A 23222-nucleotide genomic window follows, 5' to 3' on the forward strand; every position below is an offset into this window, starting at 1 on the left:
CCGGCAACGGAAATATATTTTTTCTATTTTTGCTAATGTCAAACAAATTGCTCTAAATAAAATAGGATTGGTACCTAATTATCTTTCTTACACATGTTTTTTACTATTTTTTGCTAATCTCAAACAAATTGCTCTAAATAAAATAGGATTAGTACCTAATTATCTTTCTACACGTATTTTTTTCTATTTTTTGCTAATCTCAAACAAATTGCTCTAAATAAAATAGGATTAGTACCTAATTATCTTTCTACGCATCACATGTAATACTTGCTCTAAAACAAATTGCTCTTAATAAAATAGGATTAATACGTTATTTTCTTTCTACACATCACATGTAATACGAGCTTAAAATGTTATATGAAAATCCCAATAATTTTAGTTATTTTTAATACTATAATATCTTATAAATAGTTGGAATTTTTTTTTTTTTTCAAGTAGTTAGTATCATTAATTAATAGTTGCATCTAAAAAATTTAAGTGTTCAACCAAAAAGTAAATTTGTTGTTCCACGCAAATTACGCATTAATAAGAGATTATTAAGTGGTAATTTTTCTTCTTATAAGTCCACGAGTCTAATCAACTCTTCAGGGAAAAAGCTCTCCGAATTCATAATCTTTGTTCAACGTTTTTCTTCTTCTTCTTTTTTGGAAAAAATTCATTTAAAATGTTTTTATTTATTGTTTATTCTAAAAAGCTTTGTTACTATTCCATTAAAATCTTTGTTTTACACGACCAAAAAAAAAGTTGTTTTAAAATATCCCAATGGCATTTTTCCAGAAGAAGAGTAGATAACTTTTTTGTGAAAGTTTGGTTATTACTATTAATTATTGGATTAATTAGGAAAAGGAATAACAAATGAGATAATAAACAGGCAATGTAAGTGAGGCCAATTTTTCTTTTCCATAATTACATCCTTGATATGTGTGCAATTATAAGCACAAACAATAATGTAAAATAATAACAAGGATAGATATAAATCGGAAAATGTATTTTAAAATAACATAATTGTTATGTTAAATCGTGCTAATCACCCTCGTGAACTATATCATAATTATCCTTGTATTTTTTTATCATGTCTATAACCACAAGAAGAAAAATATTTGCAAGGTCGATCATATGGAACATAATCATGGGATCCACGTAAACGGAATGCATCGCTTAGGAGGTACAAGAAGTTCGTTTTTACTAGTTCATGAAGGTTTTCTATTTCAACAAGAGAATTATTATTAAAAAAAATGTCAAAGTTTAGAAGGATAATTTAATATTATCTTTAAAAATGGAAATGTATTTCTTAAAAAAGTTTTTTTTTTATATATAATTACTTCCCAACTTATAGTCTTGTCTTGTTTTGAAAAATTACAAGGTTGGTACTAGGAATATTTTGATTTTATTCCACAAATCCAACTACCAAGAATTTGTGGTACTCAATTATATATATATGTTGTAACTAACATCCGCAATAATGGCTCAAAGGGGATTTTCATGAATAATTCATGATGGATGGCCAATTTTAACTTCCTTTGTACTACCGCTCTTCAATTATGAAGACATGCTTCCAAGTCTTCTTTTATGGTCACATAATAAATCACATATTAATAGGATTTGCATACCTATAGAGGTCATGAATGACAAGAGAGCCAATATACTAACTACCATCATACATTGTGGGTCAGAGTGGAGCCACATAGGATCGAGGGGTTCATTCGGATTTTTTTCAGCAAAAAAAATATATTATTTTTCTTATTCATAAATAGTAGATGTTAACTTCCCTTTGACTTCATCATTTGTTTATTTCTTCATATTTTGAACCTCTTAGCAAAAATACTCACTCCACCATTAGTTTTGGATGTGCTTGGTACGAATGAAACTACAAAATGCTTGTTTGATAGTAAGTGATTTTTATAGTGTTTAATAAGTTAACAAAAGTGTTAATTTAAAAATATTTATATATAATTTAGATGAGAAAAATACAATAAAGCCAGTATTAACGTATAGAGTAATTTTTTTAAAAAAAAGGGGGGGGGGGGGGGGGGGGGGGGGGGGGGGGGGGGGGGGGGGGGGGGGGGGGGGGGGGGGGGGGGGGGGGGGGGGGGGGTGGGGGGGGGGGGGGGGGGGGGGGGGGGATAATGAGAATATCATGTGTGAAATTTGTTTTTCTACTTTCTCTAAGGAGTTTTCTTAAATTTTAAGATTTTTGTTTTTCAAGGAAATATTTTGACCAACCAACCATTAGAACTTTAAAAATATCTTTTGGTAAATTTTTTTGTTATACGAAAAACACACCTGGCTACGACATATATGTTTGAATTTACGGTAGAACTTCTCCAAATTTATATTGTCAGAATCATGAAATATTATTATTTAATTGATAAATTAATATTTATTAATTTAAAGAGTATTTTTGAGTTTCAATGAAAAATAATTTTGATTATATCAAAAATTCAAAATCATTATATCTTACGTCCAAAATAATTTCTTAGATTTTAAAAATATTAGTTAGTGTACAAACAAACAAATAAATAAATAAATAAATAAATAAGAGGATACATGTTCATATCCACTACACCATAAAAAATAGTAGTCAAAACAGTAATGAAGAGAAATATTTTCCCATAAAAATATACCCTAAGCAAATTCATGATTTAATTATGTATATGAATTTATACTTTATATTTAAAATATTAAATTTCGATGAACCCGATTCATTGAATCCACATCCATCTCTACCTAATACCTATCCAGTGAAATCCCTACCTTGAGAATGTGCCGTGCATCATGCAACAAGACAGGCCCACAAAGTAAATCAACAAAAAGGCTAAAAATATTTTGCTATATTTTCGACAAATTAAATGGGAGAAAATAAGAATAAAATTCCAATACGATTGATAAAATAAAATAATAAGGCCAAGTCGTTTTCTTTATTACATTCCTTTTCAATCTATTCTTAATAATAAGTGCAGTGTATGATGTTGTTCTTTCTTTAATCAAACATATCAAGTTTGACTTTTAAATATAAAAAAATTCTTGATAGAAAGTGTTTGCCTTCTACTGGTGCCCTACGCAACATAAATTTAAAATAATCAGACTATAATATGAATATCAGATACCTAGCGGAAGGAGGGAAAAAAAAACAATAATGATGATTTAGGGATTCAAATGCCACCGACTGAGTATATTTTCATGCTTTATTTGGTTGGCGCCGTTGACATTTCAATTCAATTTAATTTATTTTCCCACCTCTAACCCCTACTTTACGTACGTACGTGCTAGCCTTACAATCCCCACTTATATTTATTTGGTCCCATCTCTTTTCTCCTACCACATTCTTTACATGTTTCAAATTAAATTATAACTTGTAGTATATGCTATTTTATTTAAACTTCTTTTTTATTTGCACGCAATATATTAAGATATGAATTAAAAAATACAATTTATATATTAATGAAAATGGTGTGTAATAATTAATGGAGCGAATAACGCATACTTACTAATTTAATTGTTCGCTCATAAATTAATATGTATATTAATATAAAGGGAGAAGTAAGATAGAATTGAATATCGCATTTACTTTTTCACATATATATTGAACTCTTTTTATAATTTTGACTTTGTCACTAATAGGTACGTTTACAAAATGGTGATAACAAGAATTTATATGTACAAATACATAACTAAAGAAAGATAGAAAAAAATATTAAAGCATAATCTCAATAATATTAAATCATGAATTCTTCAGAACAAGCCAACGAGCTAGACATTCGAGGATTACTTTTTGCTAAGGCTTATAGCTATCAAATATATTTACTGTATTTCACACATTTTAATATCTCCCACTTATAATTTATTAAATGTATTTACTGTTCGAAGATTGATTGAAGGTAGATCAATAACATTACTTATTTATGAATATTTATTATGATGGCTTAAAAAAAGGGAAGAATTGACAAGTCAGGTGAGGAGGATTAGCAAATCTTGTTGTGGACTCCAATATTTGACTAACAAAATATAAAAAGACATAATTTGAATCACATATGCCGACTTTACTACTTTTTTGTTTTATTTTGTCCTCCCATGGCCTTTCAACTTTTTGTAATACAATGGTCAAAGTTCTAATAACTTTGACCCCCTCTGGTTCCATTTATTTGTCTAGTTTAAAATTGAAGTAAATTTTTTAAAATACAATTTTTTTTAGAGTTTTATAATTTTAAATATATTATTTTGAAAGTTGAAATTAAATAATATTAAAAAAATAAGCCAAATATATGTAAAACCTCTTAAACTTACTTTCATTTTTATTTTAACACTCTATTTTAGCCGTGTTCTATTGGAACCCTTAAGTTCTATTTTTTTATGTACAATTTAAAGTCAATACTAATTTTTGCGATTTCTTTATTTATATTTCTATTCTTCAATTTAGTTTTGTTATTTTGTAAATCAACGTATGTTTGTTAGTTTTCGTAAAAAATAATAATTAAAATTAACGAACATTCATATTTTTAACTTATTTTTGAGATTTTCTTTATATTTTTGAAAGAAAAATAACTGACAAAAGTGATTTGATTTTCTTTCTTACACATTTCATTAAATTAAATAATACCAAATATTTGTTTTTTTTTCATATCATCCAAATTATATGAATTTAACGCAAATGTTTACTTTTAAATTTTTAATTTAACTCAATTACTTTAAGAAAGAAAATCGACGCAATTTTTTTTATTTTCCATGCAAAAATATATATAAAAAAAAAACTCTCCAAAAGAATCTTATTTATTTAAAAAATAAATAAATCAATGTTTATCCATTAATCTTTTTTTTTTTTTAACAAAAACTAACGTACAGACGTAAACTTTCTAAATGCAAAACTGCATTTGAAAAACATTAATGAAAATGAAGAAGAAAAAAAATAGTGTTTAAATGGTATATAAAAAATAGAGTTGAAAGAGTTAAAATGGAACAAGACTAACATAAAGTGCGAAAATGAAAAATGAGAACAAGTTAAAGAGGCTATTTGAATATTTGATCGAAAAAATAAGAGACACTTTTAAATAAATTAAAAAATAAATAAGATAGACAAAGTGAAATGGATAAACAAACTATTTGTCTATGCAAAAGTATCTATATTTATCGTCAACCTTCCGACGGAAAAAATAAATTTTTCTATCAAACTTTAGATTAATTTTTTCCTTATTTTTCAAGTTGTACTAAAGCAAATATTTATATATTTTAAAGAGATATTGGTAGACAACATTGATTATAAATAATACTCCACTAAATAAACATACATATGTCTATGCAAAAGTATCAAGTATTTTTCTTTTCCACTTTAGATTAGATATATTGTTCGTGTTCAATTTGGACTAAGAAGTCAAATCAAAACATTCGAATATACAATTTAAAATGGATGAGAGAATTATTAAGATGTAATCAAAGACAAAAAGTAAAATAAATAAATAATAATCTTTTCTTTAATTACTTCCACACATTTCTTTTTTCACTTTTATCATGGTCTTTCCACAATAATCAAGGTATAGTAGGCCAGTAGCATAGCTCCATGGAATTCGACGAAAATAAAATACTATACGTATTTTAAATTGTGATACAAAAGTTATTTTTGTAATTGTAAAAAAAATAAAAATACGAAAATGATCTTCTATGACCACTTATAATTTGAATTCAAGAAAATAATATTTTCTGATTTTTATATGCTACTTTCAAATCTCTTTTAATTATTTTTTTTAGAAAATTTAAAACAAGTTTTTGACGAATTACAAAATCAATTGACCCATTGTTAATTAGTGTCATCAAAATTTAGTACTGAATAATTAATTAAAGTCACCACAAAAGGAATATCTAACTATGAAAGGCACTTGTTTATATTTTAAAATTGAAATATTTTTTTAAAAAAAAATCTATCAATCGTCTACCTTGCTAGGATTAATATGTAATTATTTAAGAACTTGATGTTGTCACTTAAAAATGACCCTATGCAAACTAGCATCTTAATCAATTTATTTATAATTATCACTACATCTTACGAAATTAATCAATTTACTTATGAGCAAGACTTGAATTGATCTTACGTAATTAATCAATTTAATAGTTATTATCGCAACACAAACCTTGCACGCAATCTATATTTTGTCTTGATTATTGATTAATACTATCTTACCGGCAATTTTCTGATTAGTGGGCCCTAATTTTCTTTTCTTCTTAGTATATATCAAGAATCTTTTTATATATTTTTTTCAAGATAAGAACGTGTACCATATAATATTAAAAATAACAATGTTGGGTTCACTTTTGTAATGACTTTTTCATTTTGATTCTTTATATTTAATTAATATCTAGTTTAATTATCTTTGTCAGTTGGTGAATTAAAGTGTTCTAAAAAAAATTAGAGGATGAAAGCTCTACTCAATTGCCTCTTTGTCAACAAAAGCATGTTTATATTTTTCTCAAATCTCTTCACAATAAATTAGTAAATAAATAAAACTTTTCAAATATTTGGAGAAATTTGAATATTGTGTGGTTAACAATAACAATATAATCCTATAACATATATACTTTATTCACAGTTTGGAGAGGATAAAATGTACATGGATCTTGTTTATTCTTTTGTGAGGTAAAAAAAGTATTTTTGAAATAATATATAATACAATAGTAAGATACAAAAAGCAAATGAGGAAAATTATGCGACTATTAAGTTAAATAGCATCGACCTTCTCCACATAAAATATGACAATGCTCAATTACTAACTAGACTTCTACGGAAAAAGATCCCCCATTACTATTTTGTCCATTACTTCTGAATGATATAGTTGATGTATGTCATATGTACAAATGACTATGAGAGACTAGAATATTTTTTCTTGGTACTTTAAAAAATATATAATTGATTAATTTATTGTTATATCTATTTATTAAATTATTCCTACACTAAATAATATTTTTGAAATGTAAGGTAAATTATTTTTAGCCGTAAAGGTATGGATCGTTTTTGTTAATAATACTTCAAGATTTTTTAATTTTATGTTTCTTAAAAAAAATGGATTTAATTGTTATGTTCTAATGTGAAGTCGTGAATAATGAAATTAATTAGGGAAGTCTGAAATTCCACAATTATTGTGTATGTTTACTTTTTTGAATAATTTTAAAATGGTAACTAACATATAAATAAAATTAAAGGAGTATTAATACATATAAATACTTCGGATTTAATATTATTTAATGTAAGTATATATATATATTTTTAAAATAACAAGAAAAATAATCTTTTATTTATACAGATGACCTTCATGTACTACACCATTAAAAAGTAATGGACAAAATAGTAATGGAGGGGATCTTTTCCGGTCTTCTATCACATGAGAATAAGAAATTGACAATTCGATATACTCAATGCATTAAAAGAAAAGGTTTAAATGTCTCTATAAATATACTAACAAAATACCTAATTTGGATGTTGATTTGAGCCTATTTAATTAATTAAATGTAACATTTCATCTAATTTTTTGACTTGAGATGTAAATTATAGTATATATGTCTTATATCACACATATATTGTCATACAAATTTTGGTGATATGACTTCACCATGCAACTAGAAATTAGTTGATATATTTCATCATTTTCACTTCTTAACTACCTCATCTAACTTTTAACTCTATTCTTATGATAACTTAACATCAAAAGATTTAAGAGTATTATCATCAATAATACTTTTTTTTTCTTTTTATTTGAGGTGGACAGAGGACAGTACGTAGCAACACTCATGTTGGTGTTATGTCAATTTTGTATTATTTGGGAAATATTGAAAAACTTGTTTGAAAAAATATATTTTAAGTGCATAAATAATTTTTCAAAATTTAGTTAAGGTATGAATTGAGATAGAGATGAATTTTTGTGTTTATGTATGAAAATGCATTTTCTAGTTCATAAAAAGTTGAAAAGAGAGTCTCAGTCTCTTCTGCTGATGTTATTGTCGCTTGACTCGAGATTCACCTTCTTCAGTCAAATGTTTGATTGATTTGTTTTTTGGATCAAATTTGTTTTCTAATATTTGTTATTTTTTTCGCATTTGTTGAAACTCAAAACCCCGACATTTTTGAAAGTGTCTCCCCTCTCTTCATGACTATCTACTTAGTTTTGACAGCGCACACAAATAAATCTTGGACTTCTAATAAATTTATGTTTTATCTATTTTATGTTAGATAGTTTCGAACATCATTACTAAAAAATACTGCATTTAACTATGAATTTCTTCGTTGGCCCGTCGCTATTTTGCTCATAGCTAATTCATCACTAAATAGTTTTTGCAACAAATTTTACTGATTAGCTATAAAATTTATCAGTCACTAAATTCAGTTTTTTCTTACCAAATATAGGAAGATAACAACAAATATGTCCAAACACAATTTACACTTTCAAATGTTCTTATTTTAATCTTAACTTTAAAAATATATATTTTAATTTCAATCTAATATCATCCAAACGTCTACACATAATTTTTTTATAAAAATTATTATGTAAAATTATGTGGTAAATTTTGAAAATTTGGAGTGGAGGGTAAAATGTGATTGAAAAGAGTCCACTAGAATAAATATTTTGAAGGCAAAGGGCAATAAAAGCATCTCCGACAAAAAAGCGAAAAGATGAGCGGCTCAGAGTGACAGAAGGCCTAAATGTACCCTACCTTTGTCAAAAACCATAACAACAAAAAACTACTAGTACTAGATTCCTATCCCATACCCCTTGTGTAACATTATTTTTCCGATTAATTTAAATTTGTATTATGTAAGAAATGAGTGATTTTTATTGAAATCTTTTATCATTTTCGATTGAAATAATGCTATTCATTTCACTATAAAACGAACCTTTATGCGATGATTAAATATTAACTTACCTTATAACTTGCACCACCCTTAGACTACCCCTACTCTACCCTACCCTTGCTATGCAAAAACCCCTCAAACTCTAAGAATATAATTAAGTGAACAAAATTAAAATGAGATTTTTTATATTTATGGTTTAGTTACATATTATGAAAACTCTTGGAATAAGGACAATAATACATTAAATTTTATCGAGAATTTAAAAATACGAAGCAATGTAAAATATCCCGTTTAGTTAGAGTAAATGATGATATTTTTCAACATACTAGATTTCAGTTTCAAACAAAAAACTAAAATCTCATACTACTACTACTAGTCTACTACTAGATTCCTATCCCATACCCCCCAAGGTAACATTTTTTTTCCTCACTAATTTAAATTTGCATTGTGTAATACTTATTTGAGGAAGAAATTGTTTTTGTTGAGATTTTTTTCGTTTTCAATATTTAAACTACAAATTATATTTCTAATTAAATTTGAAATAATTTTATTCATCTCACTATAAAACGATTTACGATTTTTTCTGCTATTATCAAATATTAACTTACCTTATAACTACCCCCATCCTTAGACTACCCCACTCTACCTTACCTAGTACCAATAATATAATTAAGTGAGCAAAATTAGAATGAGATTTTCATATTTATGATTTAGTTACATACTATTATGAAACTCTTGGAATAAGCACAATAATACATTAAATTCAGGGAGAATTTAAACATACGAAGTAATGTAAAATATCCTGTTTAGTTAGAGTAAATGATGATATTTTTCATGAAACTCTTGAAATAAGCACAATAATACATTAAATTCATGGAGAATTTAAAAATACGAAGCAATGTAAAATATCTGCTTAGTTAGAGTAAATGATGATATTTTTCAACATACTAGATTTTGTGTTGTTGTTGCTTAATTAAAATAAAAGTTACTTCAATAGCTATCAACCTGAGTTGTGAAGTGTGAGAGCTCGAGATAATAAAAAATAAATAAACCAACAAGATGTGGTGCTTTGCCCCAACTATCAAGAGTAGAAAGATATCAATTTGAGATGGTTGAAATCTATTTACTTTAGTATAAATCTCTATTTCAAACCCAAAATATGAAAAAGAAATCATAAATGGACCTCACGATAAGCAAATACAAATTAACCATGTTATTATTCATATAATATATTTACTACTAGTTGCTATGCTTATTAGTACTTTAGATTAATATTCACGATTATATTCAAAAATAAAAACTAAACAATAAAATAACACTTCAATAAATTATTATAAAGTTAAAAAAAACTACTACAACTACTATCACTATTATTCAACTAATTTTGGGATAAGTGTCTGAAAAATACCTCAACTTTGGTCGGATTTGCTGTTGCAATACTAAACTTTCATAAGGACCTATTACCTCCCTAAACTATTTAATACCGTATTTTTTACCCCCTGAACTATTTAATAGTGTATTTTAAAGGTATATATGTGCCCACGTGCACACATTACTATTTATAATTTTACATTATTTTTTATGTCCACGTGGATAAATATATATATTTAAAATACGGTATTAAATAGTCTAGGGAGGTAATAGGTCCTCATGAAAGTTTAGTATCGCAACAGCAAATCCGACCAAAGTTGAGATATTTTTCAGACCCTTATCCCACTAATTTTACCATCAACGGATGTGATTACTCTTCCTTAATCAAAAGTCTCATGTTTGATTTTTGAGTATAGAATAATTCTTGATTGAGAGCGTTTTCTTTCGAAAGAGCCTTATATAACGTCAATTCGAATTAGTCGAGCTTTAATATAAATACCAAATCAATTTTTTTTATTTTTTAAATTCAACTAGCTTTGAGTATTTGATTCAACATGGGTAGCTTTATTGAACTCCTCCCCTCCTTTGGTTGAAAACTTAAGAAAGAGATGGAAAAAGGAGGGATTACTATTTTAAATTTGAAACTTCCAAAATAATAAAATAAAATAAAATATTTGCTAGCCCCACTTTCAAATAAATAAAATCTTATATACTCCCTAAAATGCAGTCAACCACCAAAAAAAGAAAAGATAAAAAGATAAAATTTCATTTCCCTCCAATAAATTACAAAATTGATATTTAAAAATAAAATAAAATAGAAATATTTATGGTAATTGGTATGACTATGGATCTACTGTACAGGCAACTGCCCGACATTAACGGTGTTGAGACTCGAGATTGACCAAGAAAAAGAAAAAAATGGAGCTGAAAAAAGATGCATAATTTTTTATTTTTTATTTTTAAATAAAAAGATAAAAAAGAGAGAGAAGGAGAAAGAAAAGGACAGACAGAAGAGAGAACCAATAATCATAACCATTATACATAAAAAACATTTTTGTATAGTTTTATTTACAGAGAGAACAAAAAAAAGAAGAGGAGGAAGAAGAAGAAGAGGAAGAGAGTTGGTTTCACGTTTGTGGGGTTTTTTGTTGTTGTTGTGTGTGTTGTTTTTGAAGAGATCTCTTTCAGATCAGAAGCTTAAAGGGTCATAAAGATAACCTCGTAAGGATTTATTTTTCTTCTGATCTGCATGTTTTGAAATCCCTCATTCTTTTTATTTTTGTTTTTTCTTTGGTGGGGTTGTTTCAGGTTGGGTTCTTAGGCTGAAAGACTTTAGCTTTTTGGTAATTTTGGTTGTTGTGTTCATTTTTCTTGGTTTTTCTTTGTGTTGGTTTGTGTATGAACACATTTTATTATGTGGGTGTTTGAGTTTTGTGGTAAAGATTGGATTTTTATGGTTAAAATCTTGGAAAATGGAAGTGGGGTTTGAATATGAGGGATTTTAGGGTGTTTGTCTTTCTTTCTGAGTTAATTCTGTTTATGGGGTTGAGAATTTGGTTCATTTTTATTTCCTTCTGGGTGTTTGAGCTGTGGGAATTTTGCCTTAATGTCTATTTGTTAATGGGTTTGTTTTCTTTTTCTTCCTTTTTTTTCTTTTGCATAAGAGTTTGAAGTTTGTTTTTTGTTATGTATTTGAGCAAATTGGTGCATATGTTGGAGGCATTGAGGGTACTAGATTGGGTTGATTCCTTTTCTTTTATTTCTCCTTCATTTTTTTCTGGTTTTCAAGGGTGGGCTATGCTTTTGTGTGTTTACTGAAGGGGTTGTTTAGGCTGTGTTTCTGTTGGTTAGAAGATTATTACTTCTTTCTCTTTTGCTCCAGAATTTTGACATTTCTGATAGATTTGAGCATTTGGTTCTGCAAATTTTGATACATTTATTCCTTCGATTTTATCTTTCTTTTGTGCACCCAGAGTTTTGTGAATTGTCAGGCATTATTCCTTATGCAATATTCAGATTCAGAGATTAGTTTCTTTTTCATGTCATGAGCTTTTTCATGATAGGAATTAGACATTTGGGAGTCTTCTTTACTTTATTGTGGCCTTCCTAGAAAAATCTTGTGCCAGTTTGCATTCTGAGGTGGTTAGGATATTCTCCTGATCTCTCTCTTTCCTGCAAGTTCTTTCCCTTTTAGTTCTGTAAATTTTCCAATTCTAAGATATTTTTGGGGCCTTGTAACATTCTATTTTGCTCTCCAATTTTAGAGGTTGAGAGGTAACATATAGGGTTAGATTTTTTGATCTCTACCTCAAACACTTTCTTTGTCGGGTCATGTCATTTTCATAGGGGGATTAGATTCTTTCATATGTAAAGTTGGTGACTATATAACTGCTAATTCCTGATATGAGGGAAAAAGGACTTTCTTGAATTTTGAAAAACTTCTCTCTCCATTCAGAAATATAATCTTGCTTTGCTAGGTAGATGCTAATTCTTCGGACTGCTTTACTGAAACAAAATAACTGAACTATTGGGATCTAAAAGCAGGTCACCGGAGACTCCTGTTGTTTCGTTATTTTTCGCTTGCACCTTTGCTTTAATTCTTCCTACTGTCCTAACTGTGATTACTATATAGATGGAAATATTTTGCCTGATCAGCTGAACATTTTCTGTCCTCAGAAAGCTAAATATGTTTTACTCTGGACTAAGGTCTGAGCTTGTAATATTATCACTTGGTTCTGACTTTTAGATTATTCCTGGGGACTTCGTTCTTTCTTCTTCCTTTTGGGGTTAGCAATGTATGCGTTACACTTTATTTAGTTATTTGTTTATCTTTTTTGGTTTGTGATCAAACAATGAAGTGTGTAATGACTTTATTTCTGCATGTCCTATAGTCCTTTCATCTATGAGTCACAAGTTATAAGAGTATCTACCCTTGAGGGATTGCATTTTTAAGCTTTTATTCTGTATATTTCTTCTTGCAGGTGATGGGGAGAGACGTTACAGGTTTACGTTCTGATAAGAAACCTAGTGTTAAGCCAAATGGTGTCACCCATGGTGCAGTTCATGTTGCCCCCAGAATCGCCAAGGAAAGGGTTGAAGCAAAGGAGTTTGAGGCAGAGGATCACACTGCAAATGGCACACATGTGGAGGAATCCCATGAGAAGCAGGATGTACTATCTGTGAAAAGCACCAACTGTGAACCTGACCCGATTGAGGCAAAAATTACGAAGACTGAGGCTGTGAAGTCCAGTGACAAGAAGTTGGGCTCACCAATGAATCCTTCATCTGATTCTACTGCAGTAACTGAAAGTCCAGCCCCCCCAGTTATGAATTCATCAGGGAATGAATCTGAAAATCATGGAAATGGCACTCAGACTGTTGATGCTGGCTCGAATTGTTCATCAAAGTCCATCGATCTGCAGTCTCCTATGACTTCACAAAAATTGCATGTAAGATTTTGTTGCTTTTAATTGATACGAACAATCTGGAATATGCTGCAGTCCTTATAAGCTGGACTCTTGGTTATTTGCCACCGTATAAAGGATGGCATTTGTAAGGGGCCGTGGATTTTATTTGCAGCTCAAAGATGTCCAGAAAACTGCTTGCTAAATCCTGCTTTTGATTATCTGACAAAGTTTAACGTATTTTTGAACCAGCCTAAAATCCAGACCATATATTTCTTTTCTGTAGGTTTTGGTGGTGTTTTGGGGGGTGGGGTGGGTGGTAAAATGAATAGCCTGGAATGAGTTGATGCTTAATGGATAACTTCTCACTCCTCTATAAATATGTCAAGATTTAAATTCTATGATGCTGTCTGGATGCTTAGTGGGAAACTCCAAACTCATTACTATGTAAACAAAATAGGCTTAAATTCTGATGTTGATATCACAGTAACATTAGCAGGGAACTTTCAGCAAATCATGACTCGTGTTTTGCCGAAAAGTAGATAGATTGATTTAGGATTGCAACTTAAGTGAGTTAGCTACTGAATGAAGAAGGACAAAAGAAGTCGGCTGCAGCAAGCAGAACGATAATTTACTGCAATCTGAACCGAATGCATATTCAGTATCTTGTTTGAATTTATCAGGCTTCCATACTACTCATAATTCAGTCTTTTGATGTCATTATTTTACACCCTTCATAACACTATATAATACTTGTTTATCCTCTGATGTCATGTAATTCTTGTGCCCTGATGATCAGACCACTGATCTTGAGAATTATTTATCTTGTTGCAGCAAAATTCTCCCATGATGACAAGGAAGTTGCGGATTCAGGATGAAGATGATAACTGGTCTTTGGCTTCCTCGTATCCTTTTATTGGACTTCTAATTCCTCTTTTTGCAGACTTCACTATTAAAAATTTCTGTTTTTTTTACTTGTTCTTCTGGGAAAATCTTCCTTATCTTTCATAGAACTGCAGCTTCTGTGCGGACAGTTAGGTCCAAGGTTACTGTTCCTGTAGCTCCATCATTTAAATGTTCTGAACGCTCAGCGAGACGTCAAGAGGTATTTTCCTGAAATTTTGAATGAAATTCTTGTTCAAACTTCTTACAAGCTCCTCTCCTCGTTCATAATTAACTTGTAATTGTGCTTTGTTTTCTCAACAAACGATGCTATCTCAATCTTTCTCATTTTATTATCTAGTATTACACAAAGTTAGAGGAAAAACACAAAGCTCTGGAGGCGGAGAAACAAGAATATGCAGCCAGAACAAAGGTATTATATTGTAGCATGCATGTATTAGTTTCTCACAACATTTTGACTGCCCCAACTTCTTATGCCTGGTGGGGAGAAAAAATGACATGTCGTGAAGTAAGATAATTGACCCCTAACTTATTCTCTACAAATTCTAGGAAGAGGAAGAGGCAGCAATTAAACAGCTTAGAAAGGCCATGTCCTACAGAGCAAATCCAGTTCCTAATTTTTACCGTGAAGGGCCACCTCCAAAGGCTGAACTTAAGAAGGTACTCTTCACGTATATATATACTCTTTGTTTATAGTTGGAAGTTGGTTCCCTATTGCTAATGTTTTTCCTTATACCCTGTATAAGAAACTTGTCCAATGAAGTTAAGGCTTTGGCTAGCATACAATATGAATGACCAATTTTTTAACTTTAATGCCATGTGATAAATCACAGTTCCAAATGTTGATGCCTCAAAAAGGATTTCAGAAGATAAAACATGAAGATACTAGTTAGTGCAATCAATTGTGGAATGCATGTGTTCTGTTTGCATGTTTAGTCTTTGTTCGAAAGGGATGGTATTAGACATAACTGAAGCAACTCGACTCTACAAATGGCATATTTTGAGTGTAATTTAGACCTAAATGAGTCTTCTACTCCCTAAGTAATTGATCAAACAATCATGCAACAACCTTGAATTCTGTTTTTTCTGATGGACTAGATTGAGTTTGTATCCTTGTAAGCAAATAAAAATGTTCCTGCTTTGCATGCAGCTGCCAGTCACTCGTGCCAAATCACCAAATCTAACCCGTAGAAAGAGCTGTAGTGATGCAGTTGGAGCATCTCCTGAAGAAAAGAAAGCTTCTGCAAAGGGTCGTCACAGCATTGGTGTTTACAAACAAGGCAGTCCTACCCCACCCACCCCCAAAAGCAAAAATCGTGTGAGTGGTCGAATCAGTAATGGAACTCCTAGAGTCAAAGAACCTACAAAGTTGGTGAAAGCAAAAAAAGAATCCCCTTTGAAGGAGATGAAGGAAACTCCAATTAAGGAGATAAAGGAAACTCCAATTAAGGAGATAATAAAGGAAACTCCAATAGCAGAGTCAAATGGAACTCCAATGAAAGAGACAGAGGAAGCTCTGGTTAAGGTGACAAACAAAGCTTCTGTCAAGGAGATAAAGGAAATTCCCGTCTTAGAGACGAAGGAGGCTTCTGATACAATGACAGAGCAAGTGTCTGAAGAAACTGCTGCTCAATCATGAGCATTGAGCAATTAGTCTTCTTTTTCATTTCCTTTTTCTTTTTCTTTGTAGTTTATCATCGAATCGAGATGTTCCAGGCAAGGTCAAATTGGCCTTCGTCCTTTCTTCTCGGCAATGACTTGTTGAAGTGATGCTTTGAAACTGTGTTGTATATTATATGTAATTTTCATTTGGTACATATGTTACATAGAAAGAGACTCCTGTTGAACATTTTGTTTATAAACATAACTTTAAGAACAGTTTGGCTGGGTTGTCTTACTGTTTCCTTGCCCATCTATTGAGTGACTAGTACTCTATATATCTCCAAAAGATGGCTGGACAGTTTGTGCTCGACGACACTCGGTTAGTGAATTGCTGTGTTCCCATCTTTCTCTTCTATTCAAAGGGATAAAAGGGTGTTCGTATTAAACGAATAAATACATGATATGTGTTTTTGTCAAACGTTTATCACTTCATGATTAATTAATGTGTACTTAGATAATACTATTGTTTGGTCTGTAGTCTGTACTGCAAACTTGGTAGTAACAGATAGCAATCAGTTATTTTCTTCTATAAATTGATATGCTTTTTGCCTATTTGGATTATACTATTTAGAAAGATAAAAATCATCATTTGATAAGGATATAATCATAAAGGTTGTTGCTTTGTAGGATACTTTTGTGGCATAATTTGCTAAGGTGAAATGATTCTTGTTTTGACATGCTGTTATCAGTTACTCATTACAAAAATAGTAGAGTGAAGAAGCAGCAAGAGTTCAGTGGTGGGCGCTAAAGGGTACAATCAAATTAGTGAATTTCAGTAAAAGCTACCATGGAAATATGCTGCGACATGATTAGTGATGATTCATATGATCGATTTTAGTTAACTTGAAATTCAAGCATTCTAGTTGTTATTGCTGTAAGATAATCTTATAATCACTTTCTTCTTCTGGAATATACTATGTCTAATAAGTTTGAAATTACTGTTTGTACTATGTAAAATCAACTATCTAATTCTACTTAAATAAATAAATCAATTTCTCACAAAAATTCGAAAAACTTTTCATGCATGTTTCATTCATCTATTAAGCAGTTAGGTTAATCACATAAAATATAACATTCTTTAATTATACGCATCAACCTTACGTAGAAAACACATAAGGTTTTATGACTTATTGAGGCGAATGCATACGATTAAAGAAGATCGACATATTTTATGTGGTTAACCTAACAACATAATTGACAAAAGAGAACACGTACCAGAAAAAAATTCAAAATGTCTCATTGGGACGGAGTGTTTAATTAAAAATGGAAAGAAGATGACATATTTTATGTGGTTAACTTAACAACTTAATTGACGAAGGAGATCACATACAAGAAAAAATTCAGAATATTTAATTGGAACACTTTATTAGGAGTATTTCATTAAAGACGGAACTTAGTTAGAATGTATAAATGAAATATCTTGACAAGTTTAAGCAACTAATTTAGTAGAACAAGATAGTGTACAAGTTACAATGCACAGTGCAACTCTCACAAAGTCATAATCTTAATTAGTCAGAAATCCCCAATAGGCCCAAATCTCGCCGCTGCGATCTTGCAAAACCAGCACAAAAATCCCAACTCGGTGGCAATTTTCCTCCACTTTCAATGGACTCCCAATGGCTATTTCCATGAGGAATCTTGAAAAAGTTGCAATCTTTAAGCCTTCTGCGCACACAATTCCACTGCTCAACTTCAATGGCCATCAACTCCTCAACAGCGCCGCCACCCAGTTATCCTCTCTCGATGATGACCAACAAGCTGCAAGCCTACGAGGAAGATTTAGAAGAAGAGAGCAAGCCTTCCGTCTTCTTGGTAGCTCTCTGCCCTTGTCTCGTTTGTATCATTCTCTTGCTCATTGTAGTATCCATTTTTCTCATTGTCAAGTTTCATCTCTTTTGCCACACCCCACTTCACTCTGTTTTTTTCAAGAAAAGTTGCCATTGAGTAATCCCAGAAGGATTTGGCCTCTTTTGCCAAAAGGGTGTTTTAATTTTACTAATACTCATCCAGATGTGAAGTTTTTGGAGTTGAATACTAAGCAATTTAGCACTGTACAAACTTCACTCTGTACATCGTTATTTAGTAATTCCAGAAAGATATGGCCTTTTTCATCAAAAGGGTATTTTTATTGTACTGGTATTAATTCGAATTTGAAGTTGAGTTTTAGGGGAATTTGTAGTTGTGTTGATAATGATGGTGAATTAGAAAGTGATAATGATGTTGAGAATGAGAGTGATGAGAGGGTGGCGGTGTCGAAGGCGGATCCTAAAGAGGTGGATAGGGTGTGTAAGGTTATTGATGAGTTGTTTTCGTTAGATCGGAATATGGAGGCTGTTTTGGATGAATGTGGGATCAATTTAAGCCATGATTTGGTAGTAGATGTGTTGGAGAGGTTCAAGCATGCTAGAAAACCAGCATTCAGATTCTTTTGTTGGGCGGCTCAGAGGCCAGGGTATGCTCATGATTCAAGAACGTATAATGCAATGATGGCAATACTTGGAAAGACGAGGCAGTTTGAGACTATGGTTTCGGTTCTTGAAGAAATGGGGGAGAAAGGTTTGCTTACAATGGAGGCATTTTTGATCTCCATGAAAGCATTTGCTGCAGCAAAAGAGCGGAAGAAAGCTATTGGGATGTTTGAGTTGATGAAGAAGTACAAGTTTAAAGTTGGGGTGGAGACAATTAATTGTTTACTTGATGCCCTGGGAAGGGCAAAGCTTGGGAAAGAAGCGCAATTATTGTTTGAGAAATTGGAGCATAGATTCACACCAAATTTACTAACATATACAGTTTTGCTCAATGGATGGTGTAGGGTAAAGAATCTGATGGATGCGGGTAAAGTGTGGAATGAGATGATTGATAAGGGTTTTAAGCCTGATATTGTCGCCCATAACACAATGTTGGAAGGGCTGTTAAAGTGTAAAAAAAGGTCTGATGCGATCAAGCTGTTTGAGGTTATGAAAGCAAAGGGTCCATCGCCTAATACAAGAAGTTATACGATCTTGATCCGGGATTTGTGTAAGCAGGGTAAGATGGATGAAGCAGTTGCCGGTTTTGAGGAAATGCTTAGCTCTGGATGTGAGGCAGATGCTGCAACTTTTACCTGTTTGGTAACAGGCTTTGGAAATAAAAAGAAGATGGATAAAGTCTTTGCATTGCTGAGGGAGATGAAGGAAAAAGGATGCCCACCTGATGCAAGACTGTATAATGCACTGATCAAATTAATAATAAATCGACGAATGCCAGATGATGCGGTTACTTTATACAAAAAGATGATCCGAAATGGAATTCAACCTACTATTCACACTTACAATATGTTGATGAAATCATTCTTCATGACAAAGAACTATGACATGGCTCATGCAACTTGGGAGGAAATGAGCCTGAGGGGTTGCTGTCCAGATGAAAATTCTTACACCGTCTTCATTGGAGGGCTTATAGGGCAAGGACGATCTATGGAGGCTTGTAAATACTTGGAGGAAATGATAGACAAAGGCATGAAAGCACCTCAACTTGACTACAACAAATTTGCTGCTGATTTTTCTCGGGGTGGTAGGCCTGATATACTGGAGGAGTTGGCTAAGAGGATGAAATTCTCTGGGAAGTTTGAGGTCTCAAGTCTCTTTGCTAGATGGGCTGAAATGATGAAGAGTAGAGTAAAGCGTAGGGATCCCAGCTGATTAGCAATGCAAATAAATTATCTGTCCTGGCCGTGGAATTTTATGTTCTCGATAATGCAGATGAGAGAATCACTAACCAACCAGTAGCGTCTTTTGACAATCAGTGACAACGGAATGTCACTTTTTGATCTCAGCATATCATACAAGGTCTGAATACGAAAATTCATTCTTATTCCTGTTGTAATCATTTGTTCTTTTGGCATTCATTAGGCTTCTTGGTGATTCAAAGCATGTTTATATTCTTGTGCTGTAGTATTTTCACTGTACTTACTGGAACAACAGAACACTGAAATCATATCTATCTTTTCCAGCTATGATTTGGCAAAAAAAAGACTCTAAGCTATACTTTTGTTCTTTCAGGATCTCACATTGCAGCCATATATGCATAGTTGCTTGAACAAGTTCTTACAAATTTAAAAGTTTCATAGTAAAAGGAATATGTATTATATACGAAAATAATATTTCAAAAATTATAAATATTAGTATGATAATAGGGACCTAGTTCAAATAGAACCCTTCCTGAAAGATGGCTGCATCATGTATTTGTAATACATGTATTATTTTATTTATTTGAATAAATATATAGGCTATTCGCCTTGATTTTTTTTATAATAGTCTTTTATTTAATGCAAATTATTTTATACATTTCAATTTCAACTCTTTTAACATTGGTCTACTATAAAATTGAATTTATATTTCTTAATTAGCTTAGCTTAACTTCATAAATTTCTTAATGTTCACTATTTTTTGTTGTTTCAAAGTTTACTAAACTTACAATTTTTATAATTTTCAATTTGAAAATTAATTCTATAACTTTTAAAAAGTTTAAAATTTTATTAAAAAATTAGATAAACTCAATTTTTTTTGTAAAACTAGTGTTTTTAATCTAAGTACTAACTTACTAACTATTTTAAATCAATGAAGGAAAACTTACAAAAAAAATTAAAGTATAATTATACAAAATCTTAATAAGTTATTAGGTCAATAAATATTTTAAAAACTATTTTTTAAGAATATAAGATAAAGAAAAAAATATTTTTTATAAATAAAATGGTGTGTGTGTGGGTGGGGGGGTGTTTCAAACCGATATATACCAGATCATAATCAATAGAAAGCTCTGTTGGATTCGATACCAGTAGACCCAATTCTGATAACACAATCAATTTAGAAGGCCCGACTAAATTCTTGTTCCAGAAAAAATGGGTCCGGTGATTCCGATTCTTAGATTTTTAGAAATTAGCTACGTAGTTATGGCGATGCTTGATGTTGAGGCGTTGGAAAAGGATAACAAGATTCTTAGGGCAGCAATGTTAAAGAAGCGCTATGCTAACGTGATGATGAAATCACAAAAACAAGTTTTTTGGCAAAGCGTTTGATGAAAAAAAGATGAAGAAAATGACTGCATTGTGTGAGAAGCAGTTGGAAGAAGAAAGAATAAAGTCACGGGAAGCCGCGAGAATTGCTATTGCAAGCGTCAAAAGGACAGTTAATTTTAGTAATGGCCTTCAAGCCGAAAGAGATTTAATGTTTATCATTGTCGCGCCAAATCGATTGTAAATTGAAGAGTTTCCGTGTAGTAATATCACCGGATTGATATTTGTAGAATAATATACGTAGTATATTCATTAGTTTATTTTTCTCATATACTTATTTGTTGATGATAATCATGACAAGTGAATATATTTAATCCAACAGGAGATAATTTTAGTTGTATGATGTACTTAATTATCTCAATCTTATTACTCTTAATAATTAGAGTATACTTTGTTTCAATTTAACTTTGTTCAAATTGATTGAGTGTGCAAATCACGGAAGAAGCTAGGCAGGGCTTTGTGGGTTCGGACGAATTCAGTAGCTATTCCGTAGACCCTATATTTTTACTAGAAAATTAAGTAATAACTTGTGAACCCCTAACAAAAATGATTGACAACTCAATGTTAAGGAAGAGGAAAGAAATTTAGAGCCCCCAAACTCCTAATACTAGCTCCGCCTCTGGTGCAAAATGTTAACATGGGTGAATTTATTGTGCAATTTATGATACATATGAACTCATGGTCTTTCCAAAATTAGATATTTTATTTACATATTTTCTCGAACTGATATAATATTGCCTTTCTCGATATAGGTAGTCAGAGTGTTTGTTTCTCTGTGTTTATTTCATTAAGTTGGTCAGCGATAATATATAAATAATTATATATTAAAAGAATTATAATTTATAGATATAATTAGGATTTTATAGCAATTTCTCTCTCCCTCTCCATATTCTCACTCGCCTCTCCCCTCTCTCTCTTTGCCCTTTCTGTCTCGACTTTTCCTCTCTTTGTCCACAATACATATATAAATGATAACAATTAATGATACAAATATAAATGGTAACACATAAACAGAATACACAAGGCACCAAATGAACACAAATGCACATGAATACAAATATAATTTGTGACCTATTAGAATAACGATACAATTGTATTGTAGTAACAAATTACGAATACAATAGTCTTGATAAAATTGTATTCATTGATACAAATTAATTGTATCAATTGTATTCGTGATACAATTATCAACTAGATATACAATTATCGATCATGTATACAGATCAATTGTATCTCTCTCGCCTCTGTCCTCTACTCCTCCTTCTAGTAGCTAATTTTTTTTTCTTTCTACTCTGTATAAGAAACTTATCCAATTGCTATGTGAATTACCTTTTTTTTTTAAAAAGAAAATTTTTAGTGTCATGTGATAAATCACTGTTCCAAGTTCCAAATGCTGAATGCCTCGAAAAGGATTTCAGAAGATAAAACATGAAGATGCTAGTTTTGATTGAGCAATGGAATAAAAAAAAATAAAAAATAAAAAATTGAGCTCTGGAACAAAATAAAATAAAATTACGCGTTTGAAAAGTTTCCATATTTGTTACTTTCCTAATTAATTTTAGGAAACTTTGGTAATCCTTTTCCAATACAAAAAATGGATAACTATATGTATATATATATTATACTTTACCTTACTACCTATTTTTCATCTACATTACTATAAGCTAGGGTTATTTGTTCATTGTTACAATATTCTTCGATCTTTATAGGTAATTAGCTACGTAGTTATGGCGATTCGTGATGTTGAGACGTTGGAAAAGGACAACAAGATTCTTAGAGCCACAATGTTAAAGAAACGGTATGCTAACGTGATCATGAAATCCCAAAAACAAATTCTTGGCAAAGCGTTTGATGAAAAAAAGATGAAGAAAAAGGCTGCATTGTGGGAGAAGCAGTTGCAAGAAGAAAAAGTAAAGTTGCGGGAAAGAGATAGGGAAGCAGCACGAATCGCTATTGCAAGCATCAAAAGAACTGTAAATTTTGGTGATGGTCTTCAAGC

General features: G+C 30.9%; 2 protein-coding genes across 3 annotated transcripts; both read left to right on the top strand.

Annotated features, from left to right (window-relative positions):
• Window positions 1-11198: 11198 nt before the first annotated feature.
• LOC102605864 (protein WVD2-like 1) lies at window positions 11199-16405 on the top strand. Its single transcript, XM_006347668.2, has 7 exons — window positions 11199-11422; window positions 13183-13650; window positions 14440-14510; window positions 14617-14710; window positions 14849-14920; window positions 15058-15168; window positions 15659-16405. Exons 2-7 carry the CDS (start codon window positions 13186-13188, stop codon window positions 16145-16147), a joined length of 1302 nt encoding a protein of 433 aa, XP_006347730.1. The 5' UTR covers window positions 11199-11422; window positions 13183-13185; the 3' UTR covers window positions 16148-16405.
• Window positions 16406-17640: 1235 nt separating this feature from the next.
• On the top strand, window positions 17641-20376 carry LOC102606201 (pentatricopeptide repeat-containing protein At3g62470, mitochondrial-like). 2 transcript variants are annotated; one of them, XR_001473486.1, is made up of 2 exons: window positions 17641-19997; window positions 20211-20376. XR_001473486.1 is itself a non-coding variant. In XM_015308907.1 (1 exon), the coding sequence occupies exon 1, from the start codon at window positions 17787-17789 to the stop codon at window positions 19848-19850; it is 2064 nt and encodes a 687-aa protein (XP_015164393.1). In that variant the 5' UTR covers window positions 17641-17786; the 3' UTR covers window positions 19851-20195. The 2 variants fall into 2 exon arrangements, 1 of the variants encoding a protein (XP_015164393.1); XM_015308907.1 differs by lacking the exon at window positions 20211-20376 and having other exon boundaries at window positions 17641-20195.
• The last annotated feature ends 2846 nt before the right edge of the window (window positions 20377-23222 follow it).

This window comes from Solanum tuberosum, unplaced genomic scaffold (assembly GCF_000226075.1).
Source record: "Solanum tuberosum cultivar DM 1-3 516 R44 unplaced genomic scaffold, SolTub_3.0 scf00092, whole genome shotgun sequence".
Taxonomy (NCBI): Eukaryota; Viridiplantae; Streptophyta; class Magnoliopsida; order Solanales; family Solanaceae; genus Solanum; species Solanum tuberosum.

What these genes read in the sequence shown, in the direction of transcription:
- LOC102605864 (XM_006347668.2), top strand. Translation starts at nt 13,186, where the DNA reads ATGGGGAGAGACGTTACAGGTTTACGTTCTGATAAGAAACCTAGTGTT. An exon ending in TGACTTCACAAAAATTGCAT is followed by an intron (nt 13,651 to 14,439) that starts GTAAGATTTTGT and finishes ATCTTGTTGCAG; the next exon opens with CAAAATTCTCCCATGATGAC. An exon ending in GCTCAGCGAGACGTCAAGAG is followed by an intron (nt 14,711 to 14,848) that starts GTATTTTCCTGA and finishes TTTATTATCTAG; the next exon opens with TATTACACAAAGTTAGAGGA.
- LOC102606201 (XM_015308907.1), top strand. Translation starts at nt 17,787, where the DNA reads ATGGCTATTTCCATGAGGAATCTTGAAAAAGTTGCAATCTTTAAGCCT.